At 36.1% G+C, this 13,600-nt stretch overlaps 2 protein-coding genes across 2 annotated transcripts in view; both read left to right on the top strand.

Annotated features, from left to right (window-relative positions):
* AK9 (adenylate kinase 9) overlaps positions 1 to 2,180 on the top strand; it is a 190,930-nt gene extending 188,750 nt beyond the window's left edge. The window contains 2 exon segments of the mRNA XM_049772605.1: positions 1,096 to 1,210; positions 1,972 to 2,180. Coding sequence (XP_049628562.1) covers positions 1,096 to 1,210; positions 1,972 to 2,180 — 324 coding nt within the window.
* SESN1 (sestrin 1) overlaps positions 1 to 13,600 on the top strand; it is a 595,113-nt gene that overhangs the window by 34,905 nt on the left and 546,608 nt on the right. The window lies entirely within an intron of this gene.

Raw genomic sequence — 13,600 nt, 5'->3', positions numbered from 1 at the left:
CCCAATATCACCAGGAATAATTCCTTAAGAGTCAGGAGTAAGCCCTAAGCATAAGCATTCTCTAAAAAGGGCTCACATCTTCATTTTTTCTGAGCTGAAAATGGAACAGTGGTTACTGTAATCTCTGAATTCTGTTTAGAATGTCAACTGGCCACTTCTGAATAATGTAGGTAGAGAAGATAATTCAAAACCCAGCTAAAAGCAGAGAAATGAACCAAAGACAGCCCAATAGACTGAATAAAGGTTTTGCATCCAGGAGGCCTGGGTTTGATTCCCAGCATGGCAAGGCGTGACCTCCAAGCACAGAGACATATAGCCCCTGAATGCTGCTGGATATGGCTGAAATAAATAACAAAAGAAAAAATTCACAGGCTAGATAGTATAGCAGCTAGGGCATTTGTCTTATATACATCTGACCCAAGGTAAGCCCCAAAAGGTACTCCACTGCCTACCAGGATGGACCCTAAGTCCAGAATCAGGAGCAAACCCTGAGCACCACCAGGTGTGGTTCCAAAACCAAAAAAGAAAAAAATTGCAGAAAATTATATAATGAAGTTCATGCATCATTAAGTAAATTTGTAATCTTTTTCATAATCAAATAAATAGTATATCCTTTAATAACAAAAGTTTGAACCACATGGATCCATGTACACACGATTTTTTTTCAACTCTTCCTTCTAAGCCTGTGCATTATAAGAACAACAGGATAAAACCTGTTATGGCAAGCCAGTTTTTTAGTTTCAATTTCTTTTTTCTAGTTACTTTTTTATTAAGAAGATAAAATATAATGTATTCAGCAAACAAAGTATGTGCTAATCCAATTTTTATATTTTCAGTAAGGCTTCTGGTAAAGGGCAGGTTCTTTGCAGTTAAGTTTGAAAGATTCAAAAGCAATGTATAATGACTTTTAGACTAGGGAACCAAACTGAGGATCATGCCCCTTACTTCTACATTATTCAAGAGTCAGTTGCATTTTCTGTTTTGTAATGGAAAAATGGTCATTTAACTCTTATCTTCATAGTTTTATCTATTTGTCACCCAAAAAGAAGTCAAACTCACTTATAACCTATGACTTATATTTTGTCCTAACTACAGGGCACTGCCACTTCTCTAATTAAAGCACTGAATGCAGCAGGATGCTTAAAACCCAAATATCCCTTCTTAAGTGTAAAAAGATCTGTGCTACTATATATAGCATTACATCTAAAAGGTTTGTCTTTTTAATGTTATGTTACTAAGAACTAATTTAAAATTAATACTAGTATGTGTAACCAAGAAAGCTGGACCTCTTGCAATATGTTTGGCAAATATTTTAATGGAATTATAAACACTAGGGGCTGGAACCATACTACAGTGGGTTGGTGGCTTCTCTTGCATGCAACTGAATAGAATTCAATTCCCAGCATCCTATATGGTTCTCCAAACTCTTCCAGGAATGATCCCTGAGTGCAGAATCAAGAATAAGTCCTAAATATTGCTGGTGTTGCCCATAAAGCTAAAAAAAAATGAATACACATATATACTTATATATACACATAAACATTAAATTTCTAGTTTTGAAAGTAGGGACTATAAATAATATATTTCTCAATAATTCATAGAGGAAGGTATATAGAGTAATTGTGATCTAGAATTGAATAAAACTTAGACCAGAGAGATAATATAAGGGTTAAGGAACTTGCCTTGCACACAACCAACCCTAGTCTGATTCCTTGCGCTACATGTTTCCCCCAAGCATCGCCAGGAGTAATCTCTGAACAGAGCCAATAGTAAGCTGAGTATATCCCCGAAACAAAAAATAATAGTAATAAAAGTCATTAAACAGAATAATTCTCAAATTTTACTTGGCCTTAAGTATCTTTTCAGTTACAGTGGTACAATTCAATCACATGTATATTCTCTTAGTCTTTAATTCAGTGATTCACTAACCTTATAGAAAATATTGACACTTCTGTGACATTTTTTCTCTAGCCTTTAATCCTAAAGGTTCAGAATATTCAAGAAAAAGGTATAAAAAGAAGATGGAGCTGTTTGTGGAAAAATGTGAACTCATCACATACCTGAATTCCAAGATGACTAAAAAATACAAGGAACCTGAGTTTAGACCCATTGACTTTGATTATAAGTTAGAGACCTTTATGTCTCTTAGAAAAAGAGACCCTGTAAATGACATAGATTGAGGAGCTGACACTTGAATGACAGAGGGAAATAAATTGAAAGTTGTATGCACTCAATGTATTTCTCCTGAGTGACAGAACGTGGCCAACCACCAGACTTCAGACACCAAACGCTACCATCCATGAAGAAATCTCTTGTATGCCTGAATTTTAATATAATTTTAAAGTTTACTATTCTGAGTTTAGGAGCTTAATAAAAAATTTCCAAGTAAAACTTATTTAGAATATTTATGTAATATATTCAGTAGAACTATGGTTTATTTTCTTTTCCTTTTGGACCACATTCAACTAAAGAAAATAATTCATCAAATGTTAGAAATCTTCAGGAAATAAAGTTGACACTGATATAAATAAGATAGAAATGTTATTATACTTTTTATATACAGAGTTGCTTGCAAACTTCATAAATAAAATCTGTTTTTATCACTTTCCAGGCAAAATAAATGGATTTTGAGATAACAAAAAAGGTTGTCTGTAATTGTTATTTATTATTCAAGAAATCATGGACATTACTTTGGAATTTGAAATTACCTGGAATTTTAAGAATAAAATCTAGAGTATTACATGACATTATGGAAAAGTATATGTTAGAGAAAAAAATTACTAAACCAAATTTGAATGAGCACTTAAAATTACTTATCAATTCTATCAATTATTTCATCAAATTATCAATTTTCATCAGATGAATAAAAATATATAATATATAATTTTATTTTTGTAAAATTAACCTTAGTTTTGTTTGAGGGCCACACCCAGCAGTGTTTAGGGGTTACTCCTAGCTCTGCGCTCAGAAATCTCTCCTGGAAAGTTTGGGGAACTATATTGGGATGCTGGGAATCGAACCCAGGTCTGTCCCTGATCAGGCACATCCAAGGCAAATGCCCTACTATTGCTCTGACCCCGAACTTTTTCGAAAGTAAAAAATGTGAGCATTAACTCTGTTCCCTTAAGTGTCAGAATCCAGGGCTTGGCCTGCTGAAAGCCCAGCAGGCAAGACTCTGGCAAGAAGTGTCTTTAAGCCTTTAGGAATGAGGTAGGGGAGGGGGAGTAGAAAGGGGAGGGGGAGTTGAGTTTGGAACCAGGGTAAGGTCAGATAGAAGGCCAGGAACAGGCAAGAAGAGCAAAAGGATAAAACCATCTGGGAAAATACAGCCGAAGTCTGTTGAAAACCAGCAGCAGCAAGTTCTCCAGTCCACCACTTCACTGCCTCTCCAAGACTCACTCTGGGTGAAATTTTATACCCCCAACCACCTGCCAGCCAATGACAGTTAAGGTCCTGGTTAAGGAGGCAGACCCCTTTCTATGGCTGCTACTGGTGTTTTACAGGGATATTACAGTAATGTAGGCTAAGACCTCCCCTGTTCTTTTGTAGTTAACCTTTTTAGGGTAGATAGTTTCAGGAGGTCAGATCCCAAGGACTGCAGTCTTTAAGCCTCTTTTAATAAGCAGAGAGGGCAGAAAGGCTAGGGGAGAGAAGGAGGGAAGGGAAACTGCTAGCTTACCACAGTCAAGGAGCTTTGGCTGATAACATCAATAGACCTGAACAGGAAAATTAGATTTCAGGATCTCTCTGTAGAAGCTGCTTCAAACTGATTGTACTTAAGTATCACAATCACTACTTGTGTATTACTTGCAACTTAAGTACTTAAATTCTTTTGCTATAAGGGAGCTTTTACGCTGTTTCCAAGAAAGCTGAAATGGAAAGGAAACCTTGTTTAGTAAGAGAAGTTATGGATACCTTTAGTAACTAACTGAATTAATTAATCTAATCAGTTAGATTAGATTAATTAATCTAATTACCTAAAATTAGATTCCTATCTCTGTAATTTGAATGCAGGCATCAGAACATCAGAACAAGCTGAAAAAGAAAAAATATATTTTTAATTGTAATTATTTTTATTTAAAGAGCCATGGTATTCAAAGTTATTGATAGTTGAGTCTTTGTTATATAATATTTCAACAACAGTTCTACTACCAGTATCCACTTCCTTTCAACAATATTCCAATTCTCCTACTCCAGGATAAAAAAATTTTAATTAATATTTTTATTTAAACACCTTAATTACAAACATGATTGTGTTTGGGTTTCAGTCATGGAAAGAACATCTCCCTTCACCAATGCAACATTCCATCACCAATGTCCCAAATCTACCTCCTCCTTACCCCACGCCCAACTGTACTCTAGACAGACTTTCTACTTCCCTCATTCATTCACATTGTTAGGATAGTTCTCAATGTAGTTATTTCTCTAACAGCACTCATCTTTCTTTGTGATGAGCTACATGTAGTAAGCTGGAACTTCCAGCCATCCTCTCTTTTGTTTGAAAATTATTGCAAGAATGTCTTTTGTTTTTCTTAAAACCCATAGATGAGTAAGACTACTCTGTGTATAACTCTCTCTCTCTCTGACTCACTTCACTCAGCATAATAGATTCCATGTAAACGATGTATAGGAAAATTTGATGACTTCATCTCTCCGGATGGCTGCATAATATTCCATTCTGTTTATGTACTACCGTTTCTTTAGCCATTCATCTGTTTAAGGGCATCTTAATTGTTTCCAGCGTCTGGCTATTGTAAATAGTGCTGCGATGAATATAGGTGTATTGTATTTTTGTGTTCCTCAGGAATATCCCTAGGAGTGGTATAGCTGGATCCTATGGGAGCTCAATTTCCAGTTTTTGGAGGAATCTCCATATTGCTTTCCATAAAGGTTGAACTAGATGGCATTCCCACCAGCAGTGGATAAGTGTTCTTTTCTCTCCACATCCCAGCCAGTACTGCTTGTTCTCATTCTTTGTGATGTGCGCCAATCTCTGTGGTGTGAGATGGTACCTCATAGTTGTTTTGATTTGCATCTCCCTGATGATTAGTGATGTGGAACATTTCTTCATGTGCCTTTAGGCCATTTGTATTTCTTTTTTGTCAAATTATACATTTCTTCTCCTCACTTTTGATGGGATTAGATGTTTTTTTTTTCTTGTAAAGTTCTGTCAATGCCTTGTATATTTTGATATTAGCCCCTTATCGGATGGGTATTGGGTGAATAGTTTCTCCCACTCAGTGGGTGTCTCCTGTGTCCTGAGCATTGTTTCCCTTGTGGTGCAGGAGCTTCTCAGCTTATATAGGTCCATCTGTTTATCTTTGCTTCCACTTGTTTGGAGAGTGCTGTTTCCTCTTTGAAGATGCTTTTAGTCTCAATGTCATGGAGTGTTTTATCTATATGTTGTTCTATATGCCTTATGGCATAAGGTCTGATATCAAGGTCTTTAATCCATTTGGATTTTACCTTCATACATGATGTTAGCTGGGGATATAAGTTCACTTTTTTGCAAGTGGCTAACCAGTTGTGCAATACCACTTGTGGAAGAGGCTTTCCCTGCTCCATTCAGGATTTCTTGCTTCTTTATCAAAAATTAAGTGATTGTATGTCTGGGGAACATTCTCTGAGTACTCGAGCCTATTCTACTGATCTGCGGATCTCTCTTTATTCCAATACCATGTTCTTTTGATAACTATTGCTTTGTAATACAGTTTAAAGTTGGGAAAAGTAATGCCTCCCATATTCTTTTTCCCAAGGAGTGCTTTAGTTATTCAAGGGTGTTTATTATTCCTAATGAATTTCATAAGTGTTCGATCCACTTCTTTGAAGAATATCATGGGTATCTATAGAGGAATCGCATTAAATCTGTACAATGCTTTGGGGAGTATTGCCATTTTAATGATGTTAATCCTGCCAATCCATAAGTAGGATATGTGTTTCCATTTCCATGTGTCCTCTCTTATTTCTTGGAGCAGGGTTTCATAGTATTCTTTGTATAGGTCCTTTACATATATGGTCAAATTGACTCAAAGATATTTGAGTTTGTGTGGCGCTAATGAGAATGGGGTTGTTTTCTTAATATCCATTTCTTTCCTATCATTATTGGTGTATAAAAAGGACATTGAGTTTTGTGTGTTAATTTTGTAGCCTGCCACATTGCTATATGAATCTATTGTTTCTGGAAGCTTTTTGGTAGAGTTTTTAGGGTTTTCTAAGTAAAGCATTATGTCATCTGCAAACAGTGAGAGCTTGAATTCTTCCTTTTCTATCTGGATTCCCTTGATATATTTTTCTTGCCTAATTGCTATAGCAAGTACTTCCAGTACTATGTTGAATAGGAGTGGTGAGAGAGGACAGCCTTGTCTTATACCAGAATTTAGAGAAAAGGCTGTTAGTTATTCTCCATTGAGGATAATATTTGCCATTGGCTTGTGGTAAATGGCCTTAAGTCTATTGAGAAATGTTCCTTTCATTCCCATCTTGCTGACAGTTTTTTTTTTATCAAGAATGGGTTTCTGCGTCTATTGATATGATCATGTGATTTTTATTTTTCTTATTGCTGATGTTGTGTACTATTTTGATAGATTTAGGGATGTTACACCATTCTTGCATTCCTGAGATGAAATCTATTTGGTCATAGTGAATGATCTTCTTGATGAGGCATTGGATCCTATTTGTCAGGATTTTGTTAAGGATCTTTGCATCTGTGTTCACAGGGATATTGCTCTGTAAGTTTCTTTTTTGGCAGCATCTCTATCTGGTTTTGGTATCAAGGTGATGTTGGTTTCATAAAAGCTGTTTGGAAGTGTTCCCCTTTTTTTTTCAATTTCATGAAAGAGCCTGGCTAGGATTAGTAGTAGTTCCTCTTGAAAGGTTTGAAAGAATTAATTAGTGATTTCATTTGGGCCTGGGCTTTTCTTCTTGGGCAGACATTTGATTACCATTTTTATTTCCTCAATAGTGATGGAGGTGTTTAGATATGCTACATCCACCTTACTCAACCATGGAAGGTTATAAGAGTTCAAGAATTTATCATTTCTTCGAGGTTCTCAGGTTTGGTGGCATAGTTTCTCAAAGTAGTCTCTGATGTTTCTTTGAATCTCTGCAATATCTGTAGTAATCTCCCACTTTTCATTTCTAATACGAGTTATCAAGTTTCTCTCTCTTTGTGAGTTTTGCCAATGGTCTATCGATCTTGGGTTTTTTGTTTTGTTTTGTTTTGTTTTTGTTTGTTTTTCAAAAAACCAATTTCTACTTTCGTTGATCTTTCAATTGTTTTTTGGGTTTCCACTTCATTGATTTTTGCTCTCAGCTTTTGTTATTTCCTCTGTCTCCTTATTTTTGGTTCCTTTTGTTGATCATTTTCTAATTTTATAAGCTGTGTCATTAAGATGTTCAGATAAGCCCCTTCTTCCTTCCTGATGTGTGCTTTCTCAATATAGTTAAGGCCATCTACCACAAGCCAGAGGCAAATATTGTCCTCAATGGAGAAAAACTAAAAGCCTTTCCTCTAAATTCTGGCACAAGACAAGGCTGTCCTCTCTCACCACTGCTATTCAGCATAGCACTGGAAGTACTTGCTATAGCGATTAGGCAAGAAAAAGATATCAAGGGAATCCAGATAGGAAAGGAAGAAGTCAAGCTCTCGCTGTTTGCAGATGACATGATACTCTACCTAGAAAACCCTAAAGTCTCTACGAAAAAGCTTCTAGAAACAATAGACTCATATAGCAATGTGGCAGGCTACAAAATCGACACACAAAAATCAATGGCCTTTCTATACATCAATAGTAATAAGGAAGAAATAGACATTAAGAAAACAACCCCATTCACAATAGTGCCACACAAACTCAAATATCTTGGAGTCAACTTGACTAAAAATGTGAAGGACCTATACAAAGAAAACTATAAAACTCTGCTCCAAGAAATAAGAGAGGACACACAGAAACATACCCTGCTCATGGATTGGCAGGATTAACATCATCAAAAATGGCAATACTCCCCAAAGCATTGTACAGATTTAATGCGATCCCTCTAAAGATACCCATGACATTCTTCAAAGAAGTGGATCAGGCACTTTTGAAATTCATTTAAAATAATAAACACCCTAGAATAACTAAAGCAATCATTGGGAAAAAGAATATGGGAGGAATTACTATCCCCAACTTTAAACTGTATTACAAAGCAATAGTTTTCAAAACAGCATGGTATTGGAATAAAGACAGGCCCTCAGATCAGTGGAATAGGCTTGAATACTCAGAGAATGTTCCCCAGACATACAATCACCTAATTTTTGATAAAGGAGCAAGAAATCCTAAATCGAGCAAAGAAAGCCTCTTCAACAAGTGGTGTTGGCACAACTGGATAGCCACTTGCAAAAAATTGAACTTGAACCCCCAGCTAACATCATGTACGAAGGTTAAATCCAAATGGATGAAAGACCTCGATATCAGACCCAAAACCATAAGATATTTAGAACAACATGTAGGTAAAACACTCCAGGACATTGAGACTAAAGGCATCTTCAAAGAGGAAACTGCACTCTCAAAGCAAGTTAAAGCAGAGATTAACAGATGGGAATATAGTAAACTAAAAAGCTTCTGCACCTCAAAAGAAATAGCGCCCAGGATACAAGAGCCCCCCACTGAGTGGGAGAAACTATTCACCCAATACCCATCAGACAAGGCGTTAATCTTCAAAATATACAAGGCACTGACAGAAATTTACAAGAAAAAACATCTAATCCCATCAAAAAATGGGGAGAAGAAATGAACAGACACTTTGACAAAGAAGAAATACAAATGGCCAAAAGACACATGAAAAAATGCTCCACATCACTAATCATCAGGAAGATGCAAATCAAAACAACTATGAGGTACCACCTCACACCACAGAGATTGGCATACATCATAAAGAATGAGAATAAACAGTGTTGGCGGGGATGTGGAGAGAAAGAAACTCTTATCCACTGCTGGTGGGAATGCCATCTAGTTCAACCTTTATGGAAAGCAATATGGAGATTCCTCCAAAAACTGGAAATCGAGCTCCCATATGACCCAGCTATACCACTCCTAGGAATATACCCTAGGAACACAAAAATACAATACAAAAATCCCTTCCTTACACCTATATTCATTGCAGCACTATTTGCAATAGCAAGACTCTGGAAACAGCCAAGATACCCTTCAACAGATGAATGGCTAAAGAAACTGTGGTACATATAAACAATGGAATATTATGCAGCTGTCAGGAGAGATGAAGTCATGAAATTTTCCTATACATGGATGTACATGGAATCTATTATGCTGAGTGAAATAAGTCAGAGAGAGAGAAAGATGCAGAATGGTCTCACTCATCTATGGGTTTTAAAAAAAAATGAAAGACATTCTTGTAATAATAACTTTCAGACACAAAAGAGAAAAGAGCTAGAAGTTACAGCTCACCTCATGAAGCTCACCACAAACAGGGATGAGTTTAGTTAGAGAAATAACTACGTTTTGAACTATCCTAATAATGAGAATGTACGAGGGAAATAGAAAGCCTGTCTAGAGTACAGGCGGGGGTTTGGTGGGGAGGAGGGAGATTTGGGACATTGGTGATGTGAATGTTGCACTGGTGATGGGTGGTGTCCTTTACATGACTGAAACCCAAACACAATCATGTATGTAATAAAGTTGTTTAAATAAAAAAGTAAAAAGAAAGAAATGTATTAATATCCTTTTCCTCTGATGATTGTTTCCTGCAACCCAACCTTTGTCAATTTTCACTCAAATAGGTGAATTTATTGCCTTTGGGCTCATAGGTCTTCCTGGAAGTGTTTTTCAGTGGCTGTATATGGTTCTTCTTGTGGCAGACTTAGAAAATTTAGAGAAAACAATGATAAACATATTAAATCAATAGGAGGAATTTCTCTTTTTCTTTCACTAATTGGGTTTTAAGTGTCCTGTGCACTCTTCCAACTATTGCCTGTCCTGTGGATGGTTTGAAGTTCCTATTACATACTTTTCACTTTACAAACAAAAAAATTGGAAAGTTTTGCTGGTGTAGGTTAGTCCATTATCTGTCTTGATTGTATTAGGAATTCCCATAACTGAAAAGTATTGTAAAAAATTAAAAAAAAACTGTATTAGTTCTTTCTGAAGTCATAGGGACTGCACATATAAAACTAAAATAAGTGTACATAACCACATGGTTTTTTTTGGAAAGGAACTAACATGAGTCACATTTGCCATAATTTATTTGACTTCAGACCTTGAGGTTTAGCATCTGTCATATGAGATTTGCAGTGTAGAAGGACACAAAGTGAGCAGCTCTGAACAATATGTCTGGCTTGTCTTAGTGGGATGCATTATTGTACATGAAGATGATGGGTATTTGTAGGTAGAGCATTATGCTTTTCCACTAGTGATGTAAATACTGACATTGCCAAGTAATCAGCTAATTTATTTCCTAAAATCATTGGACCAGGAATACCAGAATGAGATCTTATATGCATGATGAATATAGGTACTAAGAACTTTTGTAACACAGCTTGCAATTGTTGAAGTAAACATTGTACCACAGGATTGTGAACATTTATGGAGGCAGTGAAAATTCCTGGAAAAAGTCCAATGTAATAGGCTCAGTAGCTTACTATATTACATGGCCCTGACACATGTGATAGTAGATAAATTAAGGAGGCAAGTTCTATTTGTGCAGTTGTAATTGATACACACTGTGATGGTCAGAGATGGGCCTGGAATAGGAGAGGTGTAAGTGATGGAAGAAATTATAAAAGAGTCCTTCTGAAAAAGTCCCAATTTTTCCTGCTGGATAGTGTGAAGTAAAGTTCTCCTAAGAGGTCAGCCAAAACCTTTTGCAGAGTGGTAATGTTGAGTCAATTTCTTTTTTAAGTATTGGCAAGACTATGATATCACACTCATCTCCCAATAAAGCATGAGCTCACACCCTCCCTTTGATTAGTAAAGTAGCTATTAATCCCAAGTATGGTATAATAATATAATATTTGTTATGTAGATAAATCTATTCTAATTGTCCTGATAATTGAACAATGGCAGCTGTCAGTGATTGGGGTGTTGCAAAAAGTAATAGCCACACCTTTAGAAAGCCTATTACATCCTCCCTTTCTCTATTGGCCTCAGGATAAATTAACAGTCCGTGTTTGCATTTTCAAATGCCTGCTGTTTAATAAAATGGTCTTGGACTCCCTTTCCGTTCCTTCACCTCCCTCTGTACTGCTTTGTACAGCTTGCCAATGAACTGGTCAAACAGTTCTGTCAATCCCTGATATATTTTAGTGGAACTGCCTTTGAACTCAGAGTCAGTGCCTATCTTCTCCCATGCACCTAATGTTCTCACATAAGTCACCATCATGCAAGATAGAATAGCCTGCTTCTTTGATTTTTCTTATTCTCCTCCCCCCCCCCCAAAGCATGTGTAAAGTTATTCTTATACTGGAAAGCCTCCTGCCTGATATTCCCAAAGTATATAATTTAGCCTTTGCCTCATCACTGAACCACATCCACCATTATATGTATTGTGATGGGCTCAGGCATACCTTGGCCACTATCTAAAAGTCTTGTGGGGTCCAAAGTGTGTTCTTAATCCAGCCTAACAGGTACTTGGTGAAGTATGGAGATGTAGGCCCATAAGCTTCACAGGCTTTCTTGAAGCTACTTAGGAAATTAATGTTTAATCTTTGATAGAAGGCCTATCTCTGGTGGACTCTAATTTTGATCTAATTCATAAGGTATATTCCAATTCAGATTCTGAGTAAGTACTCATTGGCTCATCACCTGAGGTACTAATATTATTGTCATACCTAGGAAATGTGTGTCTCTTGGGACTGTCCCATTTATACTGATTATAGTTTCTGGCCTTGATTTAATTTGAGACTGTGCCCTGGTTTCTACTGGGTAAATTCCTCTCCTTTGTGTTGGCACCATTTCAGTATAATTCTCCTTTCTTGCATCCTCCACTTGGGTTGATTTTTCTGGATACAGGAGGAGGTATTTTTGTTCTGGGTTTTGGTACAGGGCATGCTGAGAAAGTGGCATTAACTACAATTTTTGACCTTACACTTGAGTAAATTTTAATGTCTCTAAGCTTTTGTCTTAAATCTCTAAAATTAATCAATTAGCTTTTTCCAGCTTTATTGAGATAGAATTGATAAATAAAATTACATATTTATGCAATAAATTTAAAAAACCAAAACAACAAAATAATTACCCCAGCTCCCCTATTGCATAATTTAAATTATTGTATAATTAATATTATTGCAAGAAGTTTGTATCCTTTGACTGGATCTCCCCCACCCCTCCAATCCAGACCACAACTCTTCCTACTTCTCTGTTTCTTTTAGTTTGACTTTTTCCCCACATATAGTTGATACTACACAGTTTCTGTCTTTACTTTATTTACCTTCACATTTGGCCTCCAGTTTTATCAATGTTATCTTTATTCCATGTTTCAACAGTGCTAATTAAAAACTAGAAGCCTGTTTATATATTTTTGTCGTTGTTATTTTTATTTAATTAAAGAACCATAATTTACATGATTTTGTATATTTTGTTTATTTTATTATTTTGGGGTTTTTTGGGTCACACCCGGCGGTACTCAGGGGTTACTCTTGGCTCTGTGCTTAGAAGTTGCTCCTGGCAGGCTCAGGGGACCATATGGGATGCCGAGAACCAAACAGGAGTTGGCCACGTGCAAGACAAATGCCTTACTGCTATGCTATACATATACATATATATGTATATATAACATATATTATATATAAAATATATAATAAAATATATTTTATTTTATAATTAATTGGGGGGTGGGAGCCACACCTAACAGTGCTCAGGGCTACTCCTAGATCTGTGCTTCAGTACATAATTTGGGTACAATTCTTTACAAACATAATTGTAGTTTTTGGTAGTGTTCAGGTTCCTGAAATAGAACTAGGTCTCCGGCTCATAAAGTATACATTCAGCCTATCTTTCTGGGCCATTAAAATAAATTTTAACACAAGCTAAAAGCTTATTGTTAAGTTAAAACCTCAAATCCTTTGAACAGTTGCCAATATACATACCTATGTATTTGTAATTATTTCAGGAGTCTAAGAGTTGTCATTAACTACCAGCTTTTGCAAGCAATGTAAGAATACCACCTATTCTTCCTGTACCAGTTCTTAATACCTATAATTTACTATCTTTCTGTGGTAAATGGAAAGTCCTTTTTTAATTTTTTAATATTAAAAAATTTAATAGGGGCAACTCCCAGCAGTGTTCTATCATTTTAGACCCCTAAATTTTATATTCTTAAAATGTTGTTATCATGTCTCCTCATCTTATAGATATAAAGAATTTTCTTAAACAACTAAACCTAAACTTCATTGCTTCGATGCTTACTTTTATGAAGGACCGCCATCCCTAAATAGTACCTCTAAGTATTTTTATGGTGTGTTTCATAGGCTTCAGAGCAAATGTCACCCAGTGGATATTAATCATTTTCCAGGTGATTACATTATCTCCGATGGGTCAGTCATGAGAAATTTACAAAACCAAGGATGACATACTAGCACTGTTTAGAGCTATTGAGATCTACCCAAAAA

The sequence above is a fragment of the Suncus etruscus genome, chromosome 4 (genome assembly GCF_024139225.1).
Source record: "Suncus etruscus isolate mSunEtr1 chromosome 4, mSunEtr1.pri.cur, whole genome shotgun sequence".
NCBI lineage: Eukaryota > Metazoa > Chordata > Mammalia > Eulipotyphla > Soricidae > Suncus > Suncus etruscus.
This window is presented reverse-complemented; position numbering and strand designations above follow the sequence as displayed.